The sequence below is a fragment of the Pungitius pungitius genome, chromosome 3, assembly GCF_949316345.1.
Source record: "Pungitius pungitius chromosome 3, fPunPun2.1, whole genome shotgun sequence".
NCBI lineage: Eukaryota > Metazoa > Chordata > Actinopteri > Perciformes > Gasterosteidae > Pungitius > Pungitius pungitius.
Window position 1 is genome coordinate 17,167,091 of NC_084902.1, and position 24,668 is coordinate 17,191,758.

Consider the following 24,668-nt stretch of genomic DNA (forward strand, 5'->3'; position numbering starts at 1 on the left):
ATGAAAGGAACGTTAAACAATATGAAGCACCCAGAGCTGCTAACGTTAAATTCTTAACCCGTCAGCCTCTCGCTGGAGGACTGCAGTCGAGCTCGTGTAGAGAGAAGACAAAACACTTCGCTACTGGAAAGTATTCCACAACTACAATAACCGTTTGAATCAGTGGTGACCATTGTACACTGAAGGTGCGTTATATAACGTTACTAAAAAGAAGTGCCATTTGAGCATTCATTTAGAGCTCCGGTTCTGCGAGGTATCCTTTGAGACCAGCAAGGGGCTAATGCTAGCTAGTTTTGCTAGCTAGACGCAGACATAAACAATTGAATGCAGCTAACGTTAACATTAGTGCAGCCGATTTAAATAACAGAACGCAGCTAAAAGCCAGCAGTAGAAGACCAATTGTTTACATCCTTTACCTAACTAAAAGTGCTCATACCACACTATAAGTGATTCGCTGCAAGTAAAATGTCTGCATTTCAAACATTAACATACGTTCATTATTACGGTCCTGTTTTCCTAGTTTGGGCCGTTTCTCTATTTTATAGTCATCATTTTATTATGTATTTGTGTGTCGTCCACTCTTACTCATACCTGCTGTAAAAGATGTCAGCTGCAGAGATGCACTGAGCAGATGACTGTACTCTATTGTGTCTTAGTTTAAATGGTTGAATCTTGCGGCTTGTCTTACTCTCGTCAGCCTTGTCATCATGTCTGGTGGACCCGCGGTGAGGGTCAGCATTGAGTCTACCTGTGAGAAGCAGGTGCAGGAAGTGGCCCTGGATGGAACAGAAACGTACGTGCCCCCTCTTTCCATGTCCCAGAACTTGGCAAAGTTGGCACAAAGAATTGATTTCAGCCAGGGATCTGACTCTGAGGAAGATGGGGTCGAGGGCGAACCAAGGGACCGCGAGTGGACCAAGCAGGAGCCGGAGGAAGAAGAAGGTACCATTGTAGTTGTAGACATATTAAAGTTGAATAACTATACAAAATATAATGCTCCAGTCATCAAGACCCTGACCCAGGTGGATGGATTCAAAATCAAATATATTCATACAATACAAGTGATATGGATTTTGTCCTCTCTGTTCTGATTAGCGCTTCTCTCACACAGGCACAGTGAAGTTTCAGCCATCTCTTTGGCCCTGGGATTCAGTGCGTAACAACCTGCGCAGTGCCCTGACCGAGATGTGTGTGCTCCATGACGTGCTAAGTGTGGTGAAGGAGAAGAAGTACATGGCCTTAGACCCAGTGTCTCAGGATCCATCTGCTGGAAAGGTAAACTACTGAGTCACTACTACTGGAGATATCAGCTGGAGAGATGTCGGCCTTTTCTCTAATATTATTGGACCATATGGCAATCAGGTATATAAAAATATGAATAAATATGTCTTTTTCCAGAAATCATGACGAGGTTTGTCAAGAAAATCCACAGGCCTTGTTTTATGTCGTTTCATCTGGGAAATATTTTCCTTGTACCGAACTACTACCTACATAAAACTGATTACTGCAAGAGCTGTGGATCAATTATATTGATTGAATTAGATTGATCAATTATATTTCCGGCCCTTGATTAGACCCCTCAGGTGTTCCAGCTGATCAGTAAAAAGAAATCATTGGGCACAGCAGCGCAGCTTCTTCTGAAGGGAGCGGAGAAGCTCAGCAAGTCAGTAGCAGAGAACATGGAGAACAGGAGGCAGAGAGACTTCAATTCCGAGCTGCTGCGACTTCGTTCCCAGTGGAAGCTCCGCAAAGTGGGAGACAAGATCCTGGGAGACCTCAGCTACCGGAGCGCAGGTAAGAAGACCTCTAAAGCGTGCATAGTCAATTATGTACACTTGTGTCCCCCAAGTTAAACATGTTTTGCCCGCTTACCCGTGCAGGATCCCTTTTTCCACACCATGGCACGTTTGAGGTGATCAAGAACACAGACCTTGATCTGGACAAAAAGCTCCCAGAGGACTACTGTCCCCTCGATGTCCAGATCCCCAGTGATTTGGAGGGATCTGCTTATATTAAGGTGAGCGGGAAACCACCAGGCACATTCCACGACTATGAAGATTTGTGTTTTGACTTGATAAATTGTCCACTGCATGGCAATCCTCAGGTATCCATCCAGAAGCAAGCTCCAGACATCGGTGATCTGGGAACCGTCACCTTGTTCCGGAGGCCGCCAAAAACAAAAGCCGGTACGTTTCCATGTTCACAGACGTGACTTTACTCGTCTTCGGGCAAGCAGTACACTTCTCTCTGCCTGTAGAAAAGTAATTGTAATGTATTAATTGGAACATTCCCTCCCCGATTTATTCGCTGTCCTTTCTTCTTTGTTTCCGTCCAGGTACTCAACAGTGGCATGTGAAGCTAGAGGCAGCTCAGAATGTTCTGCTGTGTAAAGAGATCTTCGCCCAGCTCTCCAGGGAGGCTGTCCAGATTAAATCCCAGATTCCTCACATTGTTGTAAAAAACCAGATCATCTCCCAACCGTTCCCAGGTCAGAAGGCTCATGCCACTCTTTAGTGAGCATGACGTGTTTGTAGCATATTTAAGAAAAAAGTTCACTATGATCCTTTCCTAGAGAAAAAATGATATTTTTTAATTACTCTGAGTCAATACCATATTTTAAAAGTGGATAAATGACATGTGTATGCGTTTGATACGGATGAGTGATGGAATAAATTATTATTTCGGGATAACAATACTGCTTGATCAGGTAACCTGGTAAAGGTCAATGAACTGTTCATGTTCAACCTACAGCTGCTCAAAAGCCATTGATGTATTGTGAAAAAATATTCCAAAAGATGACAAACTACTGACCAGAAGAAGTTTTTACAGTAGTGGTTCATCCGCTGTAACGGTATTGTTTCTGTTATTAACATGTGAATTTCTTTGGAACAGATCTTTCATTTTCTGGTCTCTGGATTTGGCTGTGATTTATTTATTTAATAGGGAGGCATAAAAACACACTGAGGGTGTTTTTGTTTTCTTCAAGGTCTGCAGTTGTCCATCTCACTGTGCCACTCCACGGGAGAGAAGAAGAACCCCCGGGCGACTCCAGATAAACCCAAACCAGATGACCACCTTTACGTACTGGAACACAACCTGCATCAGATGATGAGAGAGGTGAAACCCTGTGTGAAGTCACTCCCTTCACTTTGTAAACCCGTTAGCTCATTGCAGATATAGAAGAAGAACCAAGAAGCCAAAAATAGATTTGAATCATGGTCCCTACTTTTTTTTTAATAGTTTTTTTAAATCATAATCTTTATTTTTGTCATGGATTGTGTAAAGACAAATAACAGCTATTATATCATACCAGGATTTTTGAAACTCAAATATCAAATACCGTATTTATCTGCTTCTAATGGCCTTTAATGGTATCCTTTACTGTCTAGGCATGGATTTGTTTCTGGGCTGGGATGGAAACCTTTTACAACTAGTTCACAGGATAAAATGATCATATAATTTACACCTAAACTAACCTATGCTTTGTTTTGACATTTTCGTAATATTGTTCTATGAATAACATCACCAGTGAGGTTTTGGAGCACAGCATTAATTGCAGTAGAAGGCTTTGACCAATTCATCTCCGGTTTCGGTTACAGTTCCACAAGCAGCAGCTGAGCTCAGTGGTGATGCCGCATCCCGCCAGCGCGCCCTTTGGGCACAAACGCATGCGCCTCGCAGGGCCGATGGCCTACGACAAGGCCGAAATCACCAGCTTGCAGCACAATGAGGGGCTTCTCGAGAAAATCATCAAACAGGCCAAACACATCTTCCTACGCAGCAGGTAACTTAAACTGTGCCGGCTATGGTTTGAATTGGAGGACAGATATGACTATGGCAACTATGGCATTGTGTCACACAACTACATTAATGTTAGGCGACTACAAACTTTCTACTATGCAAGTGCCGGCGGAAGTGCTGTATGTAAATCAAGGCAGGGGCGTCGGGTTATCATGCCACGTTTTGCATTGATATGGCTCTATGTAGTTCCAATGACTCATATTTGCCTAGTTGCAGTAACCAAACATTGCTACATGCACATGATACTAAACTTTCAAACATGCCTCTCAATGGTTGCAATACTACGTTTGACCAGAAGGCGCCGCCCTTTGTGTTCCCTCATTATAGTTTTATCTAAGGAAAGTAATAGTTAGAATAATTATAGTTTACACTATTTGGACTATGCAGAGGGAAGCCTTTTATTAAGTGTTATTTGTATCACTTGCCTCATAATTGTGATCACCAGGACGGCGCGGACCATTGACAGCCTGGCCAGCCGCATAGAGGACCCTCAGATTCAAGCTCACTGGTCCAATATCAATGATGTGTTCGAGTCCAGCGTCAAGGTGCTCATCACCTCTCAGGGCTACGAGCAGATCTGCAAGTAAGTGGAGGACAAGAGGGAAGGATGAAGGGAGACTCTATGTGTGAAATACAGGGGAGAATCTAGTAACGTATTAATGAGGCTGGCTGGACAGGCTCTTTAACAACCTTTCAAATAATGTAGATTGAAAGCTTTGAATTGTGATCTGAGGAATCATATCTTCAATATATTCTACTTGTTTGCTTCCAGTTTACTCCTATTTTTGAACTTTAAATGATGTCGACAAGACTCTTGCATGGATGTGAAATTCGGGCAGCAAAATACTATGATTCTTGTTTGTTTTCCTTAGTCCCTCATTCTGGCTCGACATGTTTTGCGCCCTCAGGTCCATTCAGCTGCAGCTGAACATCGGGGTGGAGCAGATCAGGGTGGTGCACAGAGATGGTCGTGTCGTAACGCTGTCACATCAGGAACAGGAACTGCAGGACTTTCTCCTCTCGCAGGTATCAGTTACCACAATTGTGTTTGCGTGTCAGAAACAGTAAATACTTGGGTTCAAGTTACTCGTACCATACGTGACTATTTTTATTTTTAGCTACTTGTACTCCTCTGCACCTCAGAGGTAAATCATTTATTTTCAGATGAGTTTTTCATTCCCTTCCTGTCCAGTGAAAACCATGTATGTTCTCATGTGTAGAAATGTGGAATGTTTGTGATAAACTGAAGGATAAAATGATCCTTTGTGTTTAAAAAATCCTACTTCTTCAGCTGAATACACTTTTAAAAGTCAGCTGGAAAAAGCATCATGGCAAAGCTAAAAACAGCCCTTGTTTATTCTTTTTAACAATATGTGTTTTTCAAGACACACTATAAACATGAGGTGATCTCATACAATATGATATATTGATGTAGATTAAACTAGCCAAAAGGTTATAAAGGAGTTAGAGCAGTCAAATCTAACATAGACATTGATGCTGAAGTAATATTAAACCAGAAATACGTATAATAGTAAAACACTGACCAAGAACATTTGACAGTTATACCTTTTTTAATTTATTTTGTTGTTTATTCTTGAAAGTATATTTAGCTGACAGTAATTGCGTACTTCTATTTATATATCCAGCAATATTTTCTCACTGGTATGTCTTTGTTCACAGATGTCGCAGCATCAGGTGCACGCAGTCCAGCAGCTGGCCAAAGTGATGGGCTGGCATGTCCTGAGCTTCAGTAACCATGTGGGCCTGGGCCCAGTGGAGAGCATCGGGAATGCCTCCGCCGTCACAGTCGCCTCTCCCAATGGAGAGTATGCCATCTCGGGTGAGACGAGAAAATCTATGCTGTTCTATTTTGAGTTAATTGTTGTTTTCCCTTTTTTTCTGCCCAAAACAAGGGTAGAGACTATTGCATTGCAACACCGGGTCTCAACTACATAATTAAAAATATATATATCTATGTAGTTGATCTGACAAACAGGTGGATACAAGTTGAGGGGTCATTAAGAAAGCGAACACTTCACCACATAAACAACTCCTGGAATGCATTACACCAATATTCGGAATGAATGTTATCTGCCATTTGAAATAATGTTGAATATAGAATATCCTTATGAACTCATTGTCCCGAAAAGTGTGGATGTGTTAACAGAAGCTGATCACTGATGTATCCTCTGTGTGTATCTGTTTTGTTGGTTCAGTGCGTAACGGCCCAGAGAGTGGGTGCAAAGTCCTTGTCCAGTTTCCCCGTAGCCAGACAAAAGAGCTGCCGAAGAGCGACGTCATCCAGGACGCCAAGTGGAGCCACCTCAGGGGCCCGAGCAAAGAGGTCCACTGGAGCAAGATGGAGGGACGAAACTTTGTCTACAAGATGGAGCTCCTCATGGCCGCGCTGACTCCGTGTCCGTAGATCCGGCCAGTCCGCGGACTCCTTACCCAGCACGCACAAAGCTGGGTTTTGTTTCCAGCTGAGCGGCCATGAACTGGACAACTCATTTTTATTTTTTTTATGGTGAAATATTTGTACACGGCTTTCCATGACAAAGGCTTTGTTGTTGAATGTTACGTTTCCATCCTTCACACCTTTTTTCATACACATAGACTTTTTTTTAATACTGCCATAGCCCCCCTTTTCCACTTCCATTAGTGTGTCTATTGCATGCTGTGACAATGAAATGCAATTTCATACAAAATAAAACATTACGTCTGTATGTATTCATGCTGATTTGTCATATCGTCATTACAAAAAGGATTTTAATTTCTAAGGACTTTCAGGTTGGCTGGTATTTTATTTTGAGGGATATGTTTCTGTAGTCTTGAAATATTTTTTTTATTTCTAGTCTGATTCGAAGAACAGCATTTTGGATAAACTGGCTTTCCTTATAGTGTAAAGAAAGCACCATTGGAGGCTGAAGCTCAACTTTCTTAGAATTATTTACACTCTGTTGTAAAGAATCCATAGGCCAAGAAATCTCTGAATTCATTTTACAAAGTAATACATACAACTTTCAGTAAATACATTATTAATTTTTTTCCCAGCGTCATGAGTGCTATATTTATACTCTATCCAGTGTCACCAGCAGTTTGCTGTAAAAGTTTTCAATACAAATGTAAACCTCTTGGGTACACAGTTTAATAAATAGCAATCCATCTTCCTGTATTTTAGTAAGCTAAAAAAGGAAGAAATGTATGTAGCCGCACACTCCGAACTAGTGGTAATGAGTTTGGATGCACAGTGTCTGACGTGTCTTCCTGTCAGAGACGTCCATCAGAGACGCTGTAGCTCTGTTGCATCGGCCTCTGCATAAAAGAAAGGATTACACTTAACACAATGTGCTGCTGTAGAGAAGCAAAAATAGAACTGCAGACCTTTGTTCTCAGACACACCCATTCTTAGCCTCTCTGCATAACCTCGACCCACATTCACGCCTGTCAAGCCACGTCTGAGGGCAATATGTTTATCTTCTAGATACCACCATGAAACATGCACAGTTTATTACTTACATTAAGAAAATAATTTATACAAGTTGGGGGGGGGGTTCAGCCATGTCTTACCTGGCATCTGTTTTCTGCGTCTCCATGCGACTATCTTCCTGTAGGCCTTGTCCAGTAGCCACATGGCCAGCATGAGAAGGCCAGCCAAACAGGCCAGTACTAAGGCAGATACTGCCAGGTACTGGAGATCCTCATACAGCACCTCTGGAGGACACACATTTATTTTACAAAAAAGAAAAACGGCTTTGGGCACAGCACAAGTGCAAACACACAGTACGTGAATGTAGCTTATGAAGAATGAAAGGAAAGTAGAGGGGAGACAGTGTTTTGTTAGGATGCAACAGTCCTGATTCCTATGGTTTGGAACAGAATGTTATAGTTCACATAGTTGTTCTAATGTGTCATCCTTTTATAACAAAACACTAAAATCCTGCTGAGGTTGTTCACTAATGATTAGCTGTGATGAACTCAGCTTGTTCTGAGGATCTCCAAGGCACTTTTTCAAAATGAGTATCTGGACTTCAACTACTGTCACGGATACAAGAGTATCCTCCCGAATGCGTCTGACTGCTGCGTGGAGCAAAGGTCTGACATTAGGGTCTGCTTGTCATATCCCCAGATAAGTCATGGACACATTGTCATTCTGACCGGGGTTGGCTGTTGAGCAAGGCCTAATTAAGTCAGACAGCCGTACGCAGCAGGTTTTACAGTGAAATCAAGCTTTACCGACTTTCATTAAGTGACGCGTAGGACTTGTTGGCATCAGGCGGTGTGGTTGCAAATTGCAAATGACTGAATTCCCCTCTGCTCACTCCTCCCCTTTGCGGTTTGAGAGCAAAGTCGCAGTAATGATGTGCTTGCAGAGGCCCAGGCCCACTCACCGTTCACTTTGAGCACAAAGCCAGCGTCCTTGCTGCTTCCTGCGCTTTCTGTGACAGTGACCACGTAGAATCCGGCATCCTGCAGCCGCAAGTCCGACAGGCCCATCGAGCCATTGTCAAAGGCCTGAACTCTGCTCAAGTAATCCACTGTTATGTTGGTGTACACCCCCGGCTGCCAAGTCCCGATGGTGCGGCTCACCGCTCCTGACATAAAGGTCCATTGTATGGTGTGTACTCCACTGGAAGTAACGTCAACTGAAAAAAACACATCGTCCTGCACCGACTTGGTCAGGCTCCTCTGTGGAGAGTGGATGGAGATGGCACCAGCTTCCAATGTGTGAAAGAGAAAAACAAATGAATACATATAAAGATGGATAAATGATTGATCTGGGTAAAACCTTTTTGGCCAATAGTGGCTCATTCGCATTGAACCCCTCGTACAGCAAAAAATGGATTGCTATGTACGTTTTTTTATATTAAATTCAACACATGTTCCTGCAGGAATGAAATCAATGAAACAAGCTGAGGCACACACAATTTGGCTTTCTGTTTACTTCGTGTCTATTCTGGCCCGTCATCAAATATTTCCACATGAGTTTCTGTGGGGGTGGATTCTCCTAGTGGTGTGTTTGCTTAAGGTAAAGAATTCCACCAGAGGTTATTCAGACACAAAATTCCGACCAGGGGTCTATGTTACATGTATTCGTCCAGTCCCATTTTGTATAGCCCACATTGTAAGTTACTAATTGGAACCGCCAAACAAAACTATGAGGAAAAAAACAGGAAACCTCTCCCAGAATGCACAGAAATGCAATAATGTCAAGTGTGCAGAAATAACTATTTAGCCTTAAGCAAATATCAGATTGGGATATAATAATACTATAACACACAAATGAAATACACGAGCTTCCTGGAGAAGTCCAAATGAAATTAAATTATGTTGAAATGCTTACCTAGGTAACACATATATAATGTAATGCTGACAAGCACAGCAACATCTTGTACATCCCAGAACCTGAAATTCCACATTGGAATCGAAGACCCATTGATCGAACTGCAGAAGAATGTCCTCCGGGGTATTTCACATTCTCAAATGCTTGGCGTTCTCTCTTTGACCTTTCAAAACAGCCTTTTACACGTCCCCACGGGTGTCCTCTTCCACTGTTCTCCGTATATATGTTTTTCTGTGTTCCTTTCCCGGCTTCAATCTGTGAGAAATCCAGACGTCCCGTCACAGAAGCGCTGGAGTTTCTCTTCCTCTCTCAAGACTGTGGTGGATTTTTTTTCGCATTTCTGAAAAAGTCAATGCCAGCCAGCACGCACCTAACGGACAGGTTTATCCAGAGATTACTGAGCGTCCTGTGATCTCACGAACATCCACGTACACAATTAAACTCTGGAAGACACATATTTATTTTAATTTACTTAGAACCTACCACTACCGCCCAGAGAAAAAACACTCACCTGTATACGCAGACGCACTAGCCTGTTGTAAAAAGAAACCAGGAGAGGTTGGTACTCGCGCTGTGACACACCTCGTAAAACTTGTCAAACAGGAAGTGTGTGTTAACACGTATGCAGCAAGGAACATAAACACACAGTGGATAAACGTCAACCTAGGAGGCATGAGTGTGATTGAATATCTGTCGGTTAATACATTTTCGTTTGCGATTACTTAAAAAAAATGTTATATATATATTTGATTGAATCGTTGAACAACATGTTTTAAATAATTTTTAATTGTGTTTCCCATAGAAAAATTGAACAACCCATTGGCTTCATGCGTTATGACTCTAGGACTAATAGTAATGATAGGAGACATCGCAAAATTTCTCTAATTTAGACTTGAAAATACGTCAGTCTCTATCAAGAGCTCCTTTCACGTAGTACCATCTGATATGTTGGTATGTGTTATGTAGAAATTTAAACGTGTCTGCTAGGTCTAAGTCATTTGTATCAATGTTCTACTTGGCATTGGACTAAAGCATACCACGTGTCCGGAAGTAAAACAAGTAGCCGCATTTCCAAAATCGTACCAGTGGTACATTTTCACTATTATAGACTTGCTGTAAGTTGTAGATCAGTTCGCTAACCATCCGTGAGAGTGCCAGTGAGGGGAATGACTTGCTCATCTCCGCCTTGATGACGTTATCGCTTCTCGGCCTTTTGGCTAAGATCAAGTGTAGTATCTGTTCTTATCAGTTTAATATCTGATACGTCCCCTACCCGGGGACCATATATTAAATTGATTTTTGGAATAGGGAGATGGAATAGGGGCTTGCTCCGTCCACTCCACGCATCGACCTGGTATTGCAGTACCTCCAGGAACGGTGCACCCCCCAAACGTGTGAATGTTAAATGTCCCCCGCGAAGAATGTATAACCCGATCTAACTACTGTGTCTACCATATCTGATAGGATATTCACCAGGACCCAATTAATAGAGGGCGTGGAGATCAGAGTACGTATTTGTCATTCATTGCCTTCCTTTGAATTCCGGATGAAGATCAAAAAACTCTCGGGCTGGTTTGCAACACACATTTGACGCCTCCAGATGGACTAGTTAGGCATTGTTTATTTAACATTAGTTCACTCCCTGCATCCTGTTAACCACCCAATGGTTCCTAAGATGATAGATAATGTTAATTTAGAGTTAAACAAGGTGGTGTATACAGACCCCCCCACACTGCAATACTTGGAAACATTGATACTTCATATGGTGAATTAAAGGAATCTACAGGAGTAATTGAGAAAGCGCCTCATCTCTATTCTGAGACCAAATTTATATACTGTTGTTCATCTGTATGGAGTGGGAAATTCTTTCAGATTTTATACCTGAAGTTATTATTGAAATAGAAATAGAAAATCTCAAGTATATATATTTAGTTTACTATTTGAAACAATTCTAACTGCACTTATTTAAAATGAAAACTGTAACTTCTGTAATTGTGACTTATTTTCAATCCGTATGACAATTGGGAGGCTGATTGTGTTAGTGGTTTGATATCTCAGAACTTCAACTGCTTAATGTTTTTATTGAAAATATATCAGATATATGAATATAAGCATATACATTTGTGTCCCAATTTGTGATGGAAATAATAATTGTGTGACGCGTTCTGCTTTATCAAATAAAATGCAGTAAAAGGGAGCACAATCATAAATATATGTTTGAAATCCAAACTATGCAGAATATACACGTTTATGTGCCTGAAAATGTAAAATTCCTTAAAAAATGCTCAGGTATTTGCATTAATATGTAAACTGTTTACAAGATGCACAGGTATTTCCTCTAAGATGTAAACTATTTACAATATTCACAGGCACGAAGATTCAACCAATTTACAATACTTAAAAAAAACAGTTTTTATAAAGAAATGTTTGTATTTACAAAGTGATGCAACTGAACCATATTTACAGATATATACAGGGTGCATACAGCAGATCACTCTTTGTCCACAACAGAAGTGAAGTGTTTGTAGCGTCGTTTAGTACATACCTTTGAATGTTGACATCAATGTCATCGGGCAGAAAGACTTTCTTTTGTACTTTTTATGTCCCTGGGTCAGTTGGCCACAGCATGTACAGATTACAGGGAGTTTATGCAGCTGTACTCCAACTGCAGAGGGATGTCCATACTCTTTCACTTATACTGGGTGTGTTGACCAAGATAGCAAGCTAGAATCACAAGCAGTAGGCGTTGTGGACAGAGATGGAGCGACTGATGTAGGAGGATGAGCAGGAAATGGTCCAAGTGGAGAGGTCAGCGTGTGGTCAGACTGGTGGAGGGAGGACTGACGGCTGGTGTGGTGCTGAAGGGAGGTCAGCAGATGAAATGCAAGTGATTTTAGTTACAATGGAGGACTGTTTTGTGGCATGCATGTTAAAGGAGGTGCTCCTGACGTCGGATGAAGTCCTGCACAGTTTTAACATTAATCTTTGGCAGAAGAATGCCAACTTCTCACATTTTTTAATTTTACATTTGAAGCTTCTTCATACTTACATGCCAATACATATCTTTGGTAAACATAATGTATACTTCTGATTTTCAAACTATACCTTCTCATCCCCATCCTGTCCAGTGAAACATCCCCAATTTTGCTGTCGTAACTGAAAAAAGTCCAGGTGTGTATCACCTGATCGTGATGAGCATGATTCCCTCTATGGTGTAGGTGGCAGGCCTTTGGCTGGAATATGCACCCCCTCCACTACTCTGCCCCTCAGCCCCTTACACTGCGTCAAACCTGTGGATCCAGTGGAAGATGTTCAGCCGCACAACCATCCCATTGTCTCCCCCAAAACGGAACAAAGTCTCCACTCCTGTTGGGCCCTGGGACCAGCAACACTGACAGCCCACGTAGAGGAGCTTGGGGACAGGCTGATTGGCCAGCCGGAACCTCTCCTTGACTCCACTGCACATGGGTGTGACGCAAGGCGTGACGCAAGAGCCACGCAGAAGTTCTCTCGGAGCAGGTGGAGCCTGGAATGTGTGGCCTAATGGGGAGACTATCCCTCCCAGTTCTGCTACAGTCATGAGGAATGTGGTGCACAGGTCCTTATGTTGAAGACACTCAACATGACTCTCCTGTACTTGTCTCCACACCTTGACCATAGTGTTACCTTCGGGCCTGTGCCTCAGAAGGCGCACCACGTTCTTATCCACCCCTGTGAGCACATTCATCATCAGCGTGGTGAGGTTTATTTCTCTGAAGTTAGTCTGTCAAATGCACACAACAAGCCATCGGCCCACTGTGCCTCCTCCTCCACTTCTGGTGGACTTTGTGCAGGGTCCAGATCACAGGACCTCAGTGAGCGCTGTGTACTAGCTGGACCATACTTTCCAACCTTGAGACCTCAGAATTCGGGAGATATTCTAGCGGTCAACGGGGGGGTGCTAGCGGTCTCGAGGGGGGGGTTGTGCTAGCGGTTTTCTTTGCAGTCTCATCTTTTTCCGTTCTAATTGCTGCGCTTGACTTCATGGTGTAACCTTTATTATTGTTCGGAAATCGGGAGAAATCCGGGAGAAAGGTTGGTCCGGGACATTTTTGGGAGGGGCTTTGAAATTCAGGAGTCTCCCGGAAAAATCGGGAGTGTTCACATGTATGAGCTGGACACATCCCAAATGTGATGTATCTATAGTAGATATTATATTATTATCAGATATTTTGAATACATATGTTTACATCCATAGCAAGAACACAAGTGCAGTGATTCATACCCAGTGGTCCAAATAACGAGACCTGACAATGGGAAAGGATATGGGTATGTGCAGGTTCTCTGATACGATGGGCAAGACACACTGGCACCAGACAATATATACGCACAGGTGGAAACAATCAGGGTCAGGGCAGACAATAGGACTGCGGCTTTTCCTTTACTATACTATTCTGCTTTTCATAACAAATGAATAATGTATTCCACCCTCGCCTGCTCCTTCTCTTTGAGGTATTTCCTGAAACTCTTCTTCTGCACGCTTGAGATGTGGGTCACTGGTGTGTGCAGCCACCTCATCACAGAAGTGTTGGCCTTGTGTGTGAGCTCCCTCTGCTCAATGAAGTGCTCCGGCCTGTTCTTTGGGGTGAGGTACTGACTGTAAAGCTCCCACATCTCCTCAAAGGTGTAATGCTCAAATCATCTCTGGCTGTAGATACACCTGGATGTTGGCCTCAAGGAGACTGGAGACTTGTAGGGTGAATATTCTGTGAGGGAGTCTAAAATTCAATGGAAAATGAGAATAGATGTGCCAGTCGAAAAGTGCACTGTCACGTTAAATCGCAACTGTCCTTTTTTAAGCTTTTGGTCTGGGTGCGGATGGGACGGCTTCTGTGTCCGCCAGTTAGTGACCTCTGGTGTAGCAAGAACAAATCAAACGATATCAATATAATAATAGCCGATGACATTATAATAAACAATCAAGCGTGTAGAAGAATGTAATGAAAACATAAGCTGAATGACAGTTTGCAAGTCCTATTGGTTCAATTATTTAAACAATACCAGAATGCTCTTCTTTGAATGGTAATTTGCTACGAACCTACCAACTCATTTGTTTTCCAATAGAGATGGCATTTTGAAGCAAGATTGCCTTTCACACTAGTTATGATGCCACAAAATGAAATGCATTTGAGAAATTACTAACAACATCAGGAATTTTGCATCCAACCATTTTGCAGTCTTGTTTTTAATTATAAAACTATAAGCCCAGAGTTCACAGTCAAGTAGAAAGACAGCACTTTTATTTAAAAAACAAGATTGTGCAGTGGAATAGAGGTTTTCTGTGCCCAGCAGGAATATGCTAGTGAAGATGTCAGAATTAATGGATACAGCAAATTTGTTTTAGGAGCCCATGTTAAAAAAATAAAAGTAACTCAAAAGAAATTATATGTTATTTGTTTGATGCCACCATGTCGAATTGAATTCATTCAGACTCACCATAAACTCCTTCAGCTCAAACTCCAGCAAATCCTCTGGCAGCAAGCAACCGGCCATCAGAAAATGGCCATCAGAAAATGCCCACAGAGAGAAGCAGCAACACCAAAAAGATACACAAACAATGCCCACAAAGAGAAAAATGTCAAAGTAATATGACCAAAACGAGCAAGAAGCAAACAATACACAGTCTTATGTTTTAGGCAATAACTCTCTTATATTTGTTGTCTGTTGTGAATCTTCTGTGTGCATTCATTTTATTTTTCATAACCACTTATATTTGAGTAAAATGGTATGTCGGATTTCCTAACAGCAAAACGTTGTATGTCCAATGTCGCACTTGACAAAAAAAGTGTGTTTAGATAGTTGGGCTAAAGCTAGCTGCTAACAGCTAAAGCTCGTTCAGCACACGGTCAAATGCAGCGAACACACCTCTGCTGTCTCCCACTGGAACACCTCGCCCATCAGCATCTACCGAAGACAACTTTCAGTAAGTTCCCTTTGACTAAAGAAATAGACCATTCTTGTAGGAATAATAGCCTGTACACTATTAAGGTATCAATTCTACGGAAACCAACTTGTTCTGGTCTTTTAAAGGGTATTTTACGGCACCACCTGTTCTTTGATTAAGCTAGCTAACGGTTAGCTAAATAATGCTAGCTGCTAGTTAGCATATCTAACTAACTTTTGTTTTAACTCTGCGGAATGAAAACTGAGTCGTGGCAACACTCATATTGGTCAAGGGGCGCCTTGTCTTTGAGGTAACGTTGGTCTAGACTGACTTTAAGCCGAAATAACTGCAGGTTGAAGGTACTTCACCTAACCACATGGTGATTAGCGGGCTAACGGACTGTTAACGATACGCCAGGACTCGGCTCCACGTTACCGTCACAATAACACTGTACTAGTCAATTATACCTGTTAAACTAACAGACCAATGCAGTAGTTACATGGAAAGATAATGAAGGTTAATTATGTCACTTTACTCAAACCTAATTTGCTAACGTTACGTGTGTGCTGGTGTTGTGGACACCGCTGACTTTGTTTGCCTTATTACAGCGTTGATTTCCTGTCGAGGTAGTGGATCTCGCAACTATTACTCCGCATTTATCCTGCTATTACAGCGGCTTATAACAACTCTGTGTGCAAGTGTAATGTTAACCACGCATCTGAGTGCCGGCCTTCTCTCCCTGGTGGTGTCAGACTTTCTGTTCTACTCTCTGAGTTACGGAGGGTTTTATCATCGGTGTGAGGCACGAGACGTGAAATATGCTGTTAGCTCTCCTCCCCACTAGAGACAGCTGTGTTGGTGACCAGCAAGGGAGTTTTGAAGCGTTACACCATTTATCTTTCGAACTGACGAGGTTCGTTACGCGCCGTTTAGGAAAGCATACACGGATACTTGTATATGGATAATTTATATTTAATTGTGTCTGCTGGTTGGACATGATATTTATCCGTGTTGTAACGTCACTTCTCATTGGACTAAAGCATACCACGTGTCCGGAAGTAAACATGGAGAGTCATTTCCAAACACAAGTTTAACCTGAACGTCGCAAACAAAATCGCACCAGTGGTACATTTTCACTATTATAGACTCTTGTTGTTTTATTTGGTGATGAATTAAGTTGTAGATCAGTTCGCTAACCATCCGTGAGAGTGCCAGTGAGGGGAATGACTTGCTCATCTCCGCCGTGATGACGTTATCGCTTCTCGGCCTTTTGGCTAAGATCAAGTGTAGTATCTGTTCTTATCAGTTTAATATCTGATACGTCCCCTACCCGGGGACCATATATTAAATTGATTTTTGGAATAGGGAGATGGAATAGGGGCTTGCTCCGTCCACTCCACGCATCGACCTGGTATTGCAGTACCTCCAGGAACGGTGCACCCCCCAAAACTGTCTAAAAGAAATCTTCTATAGTAAATGCTCTGTGCTTTGTTCTACTTGTTTGTTGCATTGATATCTATAAACAAAGTTAGAGGTTAGATTGAAGTAAGATCTGAATTCGTAGTTATTGTAAACATACTTTCATACATCAATTCAAATCGTTGGGTAACTGCTCGTGCCTTACTGGTTGTGTAAAGGTCTGATTCGTCGTCCACATTTGCCACCGGTAATCTGATTGGTCGTCCACAGTCGGCTCCTGTGATCTGATTGGAAGTCTATAGTCAGGTTGACCAATCGTAACCCGTAAGTGTCTACAGTCACTGTAGACTTTGCACTACTGTGGACTGACCCTGAAATTGAAAATCCTAACGGCACAGTAAAGGTGGGGGGAGAGAGGAGACATAGGAGCGCTCATTGTTATTGCTGTTACCACGCTACGTTGCTGTATCTTCAATCAGTTGTCATTTCCTCGGCAGAGCTATATCTAATGCAACACAACTGCAATAAAGTCGAGTTCTAGTTAAATTGTATTTTTTATATTTGCTAAACATGTAGTGTTATTACCACTCCAGACCAATAGATGGCAGTGTGTCGCTAGAGCACTAGTAGTAAACAAAGAAACAGGAAGTGGTTGAAATGAAAGAACCAAATTTCTTACGTTATTTTATTCTTTCCTTTGAATTCCAGACAGGGAACAAATAACTTTTGATTGCAGTTGTGTTTAGCTTTGTCTCATGTGAACCTTCTGATGACTAGTCACTCATTTGTTGGAGATTAATAGATGCAGCTGGCGATTTTAGGTTGGCTTTAGTTGTGAAAATACAGCCATGCATTGTGGGAAATAAGAGCATAACGTGTCAAGTAAAATGTATATAAATCTTCATCCCTGGTGACTATGACTTTTCTCTACATGAACCTCCTGTAGGTTTGCAGCTCCTCTGTCTGTTTTCTTGGTGATGTCTTGATGGACAGCACCATCGGTCAGCTTGGTATGTGTGTGAAAGACTTCCCTGACTCTGATGTGTACAACTCATACTTACCTGGCAAGGGAGATACCATGATCAAGAAGGTGGTTCACCCAGGGCGAGGCTTAGCCATTGCACTCCGGTTGAGCTGACCTCTGCGAATTCCCCAAATGTGGGAATCTCGATTGCATAATTTCTGGTAGTGGGGGACTGCGTTCGCGCTCTCCCCTGATAACATGTTGAATGAAAAACGTCACTCATATCATCTGGGATGAGAGAAGTAGAGCCAGTAATCTACTTGTCTCATCTGGTTTTTAACTCCTGAAGGCTTCTCTATATATTTATCTTGTACCTTCAAGTTTGTAGTGATTAGTTGCCAGTCAAGAGATCCTCCCTTACCTCATGCTTGGTGCAATGTATGCTATTGTCGGGTGGTCTGTGATGTGATGTGTTATGTGTTGTTGGACTTCCTTGTTTATTATCAAACACTATTACTCATCCCTCTGTTCCACTGTGTCTCTGCATTTGGGTCCTCCAGCAGCACCTATCGTGAAACTGTAACTGTGTGAGTGACATGTGGTATGTGTAAATTGTTCACGATACGAATAATTGTTGAAGGAAATGAATGCAGACTAAGTTCAGCCCCCTGCAGGTAAAGGGGTTTAAGAGTGGCGTGATATGGTGTGACGCACATTTTACTAGCTTATACTTAGCCAGCATCATATATATTTATTGAAGGTTTTACCAGGATGTGTACCAGCTGTGTACTTGTGTGGAGTTATTAAGACAAATTGGCATTAAAGTTGATCCTCTCCTCAGGTCCCCATTGTGCTGTACGGCCCACTCAAGTTCACCTGATGAGTGCCATTGCTTGGTGGAATAGAAATCTGATCTCAGACGCCGTGTTTGCCGCCAAAGGACGGAACTACAGAAGCGCCTCAACACCTGCTGATTCTATTCGGAGAGACTGTGGACGACAACGTCCGGGGCCCTGCCAATGTCCCTTCTGACGAGCTGCTGGGGTTGGATACCCGTTCAGATGGAGCACAGGTAAGGAGGAGGTTCAGCATGGGCAGCCATGATCCAGATCCAGAGGCGTACCATAGCGACGAGGAGGCTCACTCCCAGCGTTCACCCTCTGGTCTCTGTGAGTATATGTAAATCTGGTAGAACAAAATGCGATGCATTGATTGCTGAGCAATGTGTTAATTTGAACTTACTGCATTTACATGGCAACTTGTCAACAGCCCAAAACCCGCTTCAGGGCTTCGAAAGGCTGGAAAAGTTTTGCTGTGCTATAAATCCCCCCGACAGAGGACAAGCTCACTCTTTCCGCTGAGCAGAGGAACACGGTCCTTGAAGCCTGGAATGAAGTGGAGGAGCATGAGAAGCAGTTCAACCAGCTGTACAGAGCTCACTGGAGCATCTGCCTCCACTGCAGCACAAATAGAGAACATCTGGTTGATGTTGTTGTGATCCAGAGGCTACCGATGGATAAGTGCAAAGTCCAGCTCAACAAGACGTCAGTGCTCAGCACAACAGGCTCATCTACACGCTGGTTAAACTGTTGTTTGAACAACAGCTGTTTACACTGTGCATATATCTGTAAAAAAGGTGCAGCTGTATTGCATCGTAAATAAACTTCACTCAAGTGCTGTGGTGTACACAGCAATGTATTCAATTAATAATAAATCTGTAAAGAATTTGGTCTTATTGGACACACACATGTACTTTTCTATTTCTGATTGTGCTCTGTCTTAATGCACTTTACAGCTTTTTCAGTTGAATATATGCTACGGTTAAAAGTGTCACACAAATATCCAAACTGTACACTCAAGGAGCAAAACACCGCCCAGATCTGCACAACTATAAGATCTGCACAACTATAAGCACAATATAAGCCTTACACTGTTTGCAAAACAATACACACAGTAGCTGTGTCCCAATTCATACTTAAGGACGCATTTGTCGAGCGCACACGTCACTTCGGCTGCGACTCGGCTGTCCCATTCAGTCGGCTCCTCCGAACAACACACATTTATAACAAATACACAACAAGCAGCTCACATTACCGGAAGCTGCTGCGCTGTTAACGGCAGCTTGTCTGTAGTTATTATTGAAAAGTCACTTTAACACCTCAACTTTCACACTTTAGAGGCTGACTAATATTGTACTGAGGCTTTGACGGTTTATATCACATAATGCTTAGAAATGGATCAAAGTCATCTCATATATACCAGTTATGAACCTGAAATATCACCTTCTAAGTCAGTAAAGTTACAGAATAAATAAGCAGAACTTGTGTTGAGAACGATGTGTGTGGTGACAATTCAGCTTCTGGAGCTTGGACATATTCTGTAATATGATTAAGGTTACAGTTAAAATAGCTTGTATCCTATGCAAGAAAAAAATAAAATGTGCATGCTTACAGATAATAAATGTGTTGTGGTTTTTATTGACAGAATTGATGGATTTCCTCTGCCTTGAGATTGCAATATTACTTAACTGATTTAATTAGAATTTAAAATAACAGGAAAATGTTCTTCCCACAACCTGAAATAGGCTTCTCCTCCGGAGCATGATCTATCTTGAATTAAATTGATTATATTCCCTATCTTTACTTACTATACGTTTTTCAGGTTTTAAAACCTTTACTGTCAAGCAGCATGTTGCTAGGCAACGGGAGCAGTGGAGGTAAAGCTGATGATGCAAGCATGAAGTCCCTGGGTACGTCCTATTTCAGAGCCCAGCTTAGTTACGCCTACGAGGTTGTTGGAGGACCCAGCCCAGGTCTACCATGAAGTCTGTGGGCTCCAAGGATGCAGCGTAGGCCTTGAGGTATTTCCTGAACCTCTTCTTCTGCACGCTTGAGATGTGGGTCACTGGTGTGTGCAGCCACCTCATCACAGAAGTGTTGGCCTTGTGTGTGAGCTCCCTCTGCTCAGTGAAGTGCTCCGGCCTTTCCATTCGGGTGAGGTACTGACTGTCTGGCTCCCACATCTCCTGAAAGATGTAATGCTCGTTCTAATTGCCGCGCTGACGAAAAACATGGACGGTCGAGCCGAAAAAAAAACTCCGCTGCATTACAAAAAGTCCCTTCAAAATAAAATCACAGTTTTTTGCGCCCTCCCACCTACGGCCACTTTGAACCACTTCCATTCCATGTTATCATTCTGCTATACATTATAGGTACACTATGTTGTTTGTATTATATTGTACATTTATATTTGATAAATGTACTACAAGCAAATATAATGGTCTCAGAATATTTTAATTTTTAGTAACTTTGGCCAGACAGGGTTGGCCAGTCAGCAGGATCAATCGGTTCTTCCCTGATGGACTCATGGACATCAGAACTTGTTGTGGGGGAGAAAGTGTCTGCAGGCTGTAGTGCAGAATCAGGGCGGGTTGTGTCTGTTGTTCCTTCACCTGAAGGCAAATACATACAATTGATGTTCATCTATTAATACAGATTATGGCAATAGGCAATACAATGACTGATTTTTTCTCTTGGTCATATGTTGAGATTTATTACTGATCTTGTGAGTCATACAACAGGCAGTAAATGCATCAAAAAATGTTTTTCTTCTGTTAACATGATCAGTAGTGTTTTAGAGTAAACAATTATTCAAAATTTGAATTAGGTGTAAATAAATTATTGTTTTGTAAGTGTAAAGTCAAATAAAGATTATTAAATAGATTACCTGCTGCATGCTCTGTTTCACCGGCTGCTGTGTGGTCCTACATGTCTCTTCACCTGCAGCTGTATTTAAGCACAGAGAATAATAATAAAAAACTTGAAAGGTTCAGAGAGGTGAACCTGGGGATCAGCTGAGCTTTGTTCAGGAGGTGAGTGTCTCTGCATTACCATAAATACAATCCAGACAACATATTGTGTGGAATGCATATATACAGTATATACCAGATTGTACATTAAGAGAATACCATTTGTTAGTAATGATATTAATACATTTTATTGAAATAGCGCTTTACATGGTACTCAAAGACATTTTAAAGTAAAACCAGTACATATAAACAGATAAACAATAAAACCAAAAAACAAACCAGGCATAATAAATGCAATTAAAAACAATAAAAAACAGTTACTATCGGGTAAAAAAAACTAATCTGAAGAGAATGCCTCGACATTAATGATTTGAGGCCTTTGTCATTTGGACAAGTAACGTTATGTTACATCAGCGTTTCACTTGTCTATGAACAAAAGTCCGGGTACAGCTTAATCATTTTCATTTCTGAGGTGGAAATACGTAACGTTACCTCTTTCCAGGGCTTTCTTCTCCTCCTGCTGCTTTTCTTCGTTCCTTTGCACCAGAGTTTGCACTGATGTTACGTTAGCTTGATCCAACCATAAGCTCCGCTGCGCGTGACCGTCGCGCCCCCACCAAACACATATAACATACCGTACATATGGCGGGGGCGCCATGTTTATTTGTTTTAATCATGGTTTTATTTCACCTGGGTTTTATTTCGTTAATCAAAGTTGTTGGAAGAAAGATGCGTTATGCTAGAGGGCGCTACCCACGAACTTGGCGCCCTAGGCGGTCGCCTTGGTCGCCTATAGGAAGAGCCGGCCCTGCATGTACATATCATTGAACATTTTCCCACTTGGTCCTTAATGCAATTTATTTAATGATATTTATGGTCTGCTGCAGTGTTAATAACTATTTAAGCTGTGTTCACAACATAGCATGATAAACAACTAAAATGTTGGCCAGAACGAAAAGAACGTGGATAATACCGGAATAAATAAAAATCGATATATATTTAATAAAAACGAGAGCACGTACAAATACGCACGCACGCGCGCCCTAAATTGCCATGGCAACCGAACGATGACCCGACCGAGGGTATTTAATGCCAGCGGACTTTCTGAACGTTCCTTTTGCACTTTGACTTGAACACGAACTTTAAACCTCTTGTGAAAGCAAACTGCTGAGAACGAAATCTTTGAGTTTTTGACTGCTGGACGGAATCTACTGGATACGAATATTGTTGGAGAAGTGAACGACTACATAACATCTTTTGTGGAGCACAGACGAGGCTGAAACAGGCCCTCAGGAGCGGCGGAGCATCGAGGACGACCACCTGCTGAAGGAAGTTGGCTGTGATTGGAACCTTCGGTGTTCAAGTAAGACAACGTTTTGATCCTCTTACATCCTTAGAAGGGTCCCCAGGTTATACATGACTAAGACACATTGAGTTTAAAGGTGAAAGAAATAAGATTTGATGGACAAAGACACTCCGTCGAGGATTTCTCCGTGTAAAATGATTATTGGAGGGGCGGATGTGTTGCATCTCGCGGGACATCTCTGGGGTGTGTCAACAATTAGTGTAGATGTTTTAAAACACTGTTATTTTGGTTTGAGGGTAACAAATCGTCGAAGATTAACATTGGAATTTGTGAAAAAAGATGGCGCTGAGAACGCCATGGAACGCTGAAATAAATGTTTTTATTTGGAAACCACCGGATCCATAGAGACGGTTGAGGTGTGACGTCACAACGTGAAGGTGTAGTCACGGTGGTTGAAACTTACTTATGAATGTATTATTACATGCTCCATACACTATTTCTCTTGATATTTAACATGGAAATGCACTCTGCTCGTGGTTGATGCATTTCATAAGAGTGACAAGAGCAAATGATTTGTTAAGTAACGTATAGGACTGCATGTGCGCGTGCTGCACCTCCCCCTCGCGCTGCGATGTACAACTCATAGAATAAAGAGGTGATACATTAAAGAAGGACTGGTATCAGGAAAACGCCCGATACCAGTTCTATATTTTACACTATATTTCACACTAGTCTGAATGTTAGATGTACTCTGTGTAGACTGTAATAAAGCTTCCTGACTGATTCTTAATGTACACACATGTAAATACATGCACATATTCATATTTAGAATAAACAACTGATAGACTCTATCTTCTTTCATATTTACACTGCCAAATCTTTCATTTTCTCATGAATTATGAAAAGAAAATGGTGTTGCAATATCAGACCAGGTCAGGGGTCAATTTAATAATATGACTGTCCGTGGGTTTGATACCAGCAGCATGTGTAAGCCCTCCTTCAGTTTTCAACACTGAACCAAATGCAAACAGTTTTATTATCCTGCGTTTTCTTTTGTTAGTGTATTATTTATTGCATGACATCTACTTTGAATCCACTTTTAATGCAATATGTGATGTGAGAAATGACCACGATGTGCATCGGTGATCTGAGGGTTGTGTTGTTGTTTATTTACCCTCAGATGGCCCGACGGTGCAGCTACACCAGCGTCCAGATCCCGGACCCTAACCGGCCCGGGATCCTGCGGACCATCCTCAGGATCGGAGGACCGGCCTCCCTGATCGGCACCTCACCTGGGCCGTCTCCTTCCTCCTCTGGTACCTTCTCCTTTCCCTCTTCTTCAAGCTCCTCCTCTAATTCTTCTGGCTCCTCTTCTAGTTCTTCTAGCTCCTCCTCTAAGTCTTCTGGCTCCTCTTCTAGTTCTTCTAGCTCCTCCTCTAGTTCTTCTAGCTCCTCCTCTAATTCTTCTGGCTCCTCTTCTAGTTCTTCTAGCTCCTCCTCTAGTTCTTCTGGCTCCCCTTCTAGTTCTTCTAGCTCCTCCTCTAGTTCTTCTTCTGGCTCCTCTTCTAGTTCTTCTAGCTCCTCCTCTAGTTCTTCTGGCTCCTCTTCTAGTTCTTCTAGCTCCTCCTCTAATTCTTCTGGCTCCTCTTCTAGTTCTTCTAGCTCCTCCTCTAGTTCTTCTTCTCGCTCCTCCTCTAGTTCTTCTTCTCGCTCCTCCTCTAAATCTTTCCGTAGCATCCCCTCAATTTCCACCCATGGACAAGGTAAGTCTTTAAAGGTAAGTCCCCATGAACCATTATCTAAAAGGAGCTGTGCTAGAGTGGAGTGCGTATACCAGTTAAACAGCCGGTGGTTTAAAAGAGCCACTGGTACTCCAGACATTAAACCTTTGCCTAAGCCTCCTCAGGGACCCGGGGAACCATCGCAGGTAAGTCCCCCTAAGCCTCCTCAGGGACCCGGGGAACCATCGCAGGTAAGTCCCCCTAAGCCTCCTCAGGGACCCGGGGAACCATCGCAGGTAAGTCCCCCTAAGCCTCCTCAGGGACCCGGGGAAGCTTCGCAGGTAAGTCCTGGTGAGTATCGGCCGTTATGGGACCAGCCTGA

General features: G+C 42.3%; 2 protein-coding genes, 1 long non-coding RNA gene and 3 other non-coding genes across 7 annotated transcripts; 5 read left to right on the forward strand and 1 right to left on the reverse strand.

The window, feature by feature from the left end:
- Positions 1 to 54: 54 nt before the first annotated feature.
- Positions 55 to 6,536, forward strand: med17 (mediator complex subunit 17). Its single transcript, XM_037464734.2, has 13 exons — positions 55 to 185; positions 698 to 942; positions 1,112 to 1,275; positions 1,575 to 1,794; positions 1,881 to 2,017; positions 2,105 to 2,186; positions 2,336 to 2,488; positions 2,987 to 3,117; positions 3,600 to 3,784; positions 4,247 to 4,384; positions 4,710 to 4,827; positions 5,482 to 5,641; positions 6,018 to 6,536. The coding sequence occupies exons 2-13, from the start codon at positions 708 to 710 to the stop codon at positions 6,224 to 6,226; spliced, it is 1,932 nt and encodes a 643-aa protein (XP_037320631.1). The 5' UTR covers positions 55 to 185; positions 698 to 707; the 3' UTR covers positions 6,227 to 6,536.
- On the reverse strand, positions 6,445 to 9,814 carry LOC119213484 (V-set and transmembrane domain-containing protein 5). Of its 2 annotated transcripts, XM_037464741.2 has the most exons (5): positions 9,657 to 9,740; positions 9,146 to 9,515; positions 8,193 to 8,519; positions 7,372 to 7,515; positions 6,445 to 7,116 (listed from the first exon to the last, which is right to left on the reverse strand). In XM_037464741.2, the coding sequence occupies exons 2-5, from the start codon at positions 9,219 to 9,221 to the stop codon at positions 7,085 to 7,087; spliced, it is 579 nt and encodes a 192-aa protein (XP_037320638.1). In that variant the 5' UTR covers positions 9,222 to 9,515; positions 9,657 to 9,740; the 3' UTR covers positions 6,445 to 7,084. The 2 variants fall into 2 exon arrangements, with proteins under 2 accessions (XP_037320638.1, XP_062417263.1); XM_062561279.1 differs by lacking the exon at positions 9,146 to 9,515 and having other exon boundaries at positions 9,657 to 9,814.
- A 528-nt stretch (positions 9,815 to 10,342) lies between these two features.
- Positions 10,343 to 10,533, forward strand: LOC119223533 (U2 spliceosomal RNA). Its single transcript, XR_005120936.2, has one exon. It is a non-coding gene; the product is annotated as a U2 spliceosomal RNA (small nuclear RNA).
- A 4,494-nt stretch (positions 10,534 to 15,027) lies between these two features.
- LOC119222752 (uncharacterized) lies at positions 15,028 to 19,891 on the forward strand. Its single transcript, XR_005120844.2, has 3 exons — positions 15,028 to 15,107; positions 18,293 to 18,620; positions 18,721 to 19,891. It is a non-coding gene; the product is annotated as an uncharacterized LOC119222752 (long non-coding RNA).
- Positions 16,323 to 16,513, forward strand: LOC119223545 (U2 spliceosomal RNA). The gene has a single exon (XR_005120938.2). It is a non-coding gene; the product is annotated as a U2 spliceosomal RNA (small nuclear RNA).
- LOC119223626 (U1 spliceosomal RNA) lies at positions 17,541 to 17,704 on the forward strand. The gene has a single exon (XR_005120967.2). It is a non-coding gene; the product is annotated as a U1 spliceosomal RNA (small nuclear RNA).
- Positions 19,892 to 24,668: the final 4,777 nt, after the last annotated feature.

What these genes read in the sequence shown, in the direction of transcription:
- LOC119213484 (XM_062561279.1), bottom strand. Translation starts at nt 9,783, where the DNA reads ATGTTCCTTGCTGCATACGTGTTAACACACACTTCCTGTTTGACAAGT. An exon ending in TAGTGCGTCTGCGTATACAG is followed by an intron (nt 8,520 to 9,656) that starts GTGAGTGTTTTT and finishes ACACATTGGAAG; the next exon opens with CTGGTGCCATCTCCATCCAC. An exon ending in ACGCAGAAAACAGATGCCAG is followed by an intron (nt 7,117 to 7,371) that starts GTAAGACATGGC and finishes TCTTTTATGCAG; the next exon opens with AGGCCGATGCAACAGAGCTA.
- med17 (XM_037464734.2), top strand. Translation starts at nt 708, where the DNA reads ATGTCTGGTGGACCCGCGGTGAGGGTCAGCATTGAGTCTACCTGTGAG. An exon ending in CCTCAGCTACCGGAGCGCAG is followed by an intron (nt 1,795 to 1,880) that starts GTAAGAAGACCT and finishes TTACCCGTGCAG; the next exon opens with GATCCCTTTTTCCACACCAT. An exon ending in GCCGCCAAAAACAAAAGCCG is followed by an intron (nt 2,187 to 2,335) that starts GTACGTTTCCAT and finishes GTTTCCGTCCAG; the next exon opens with GTACTCAACAGTGGCATGTG.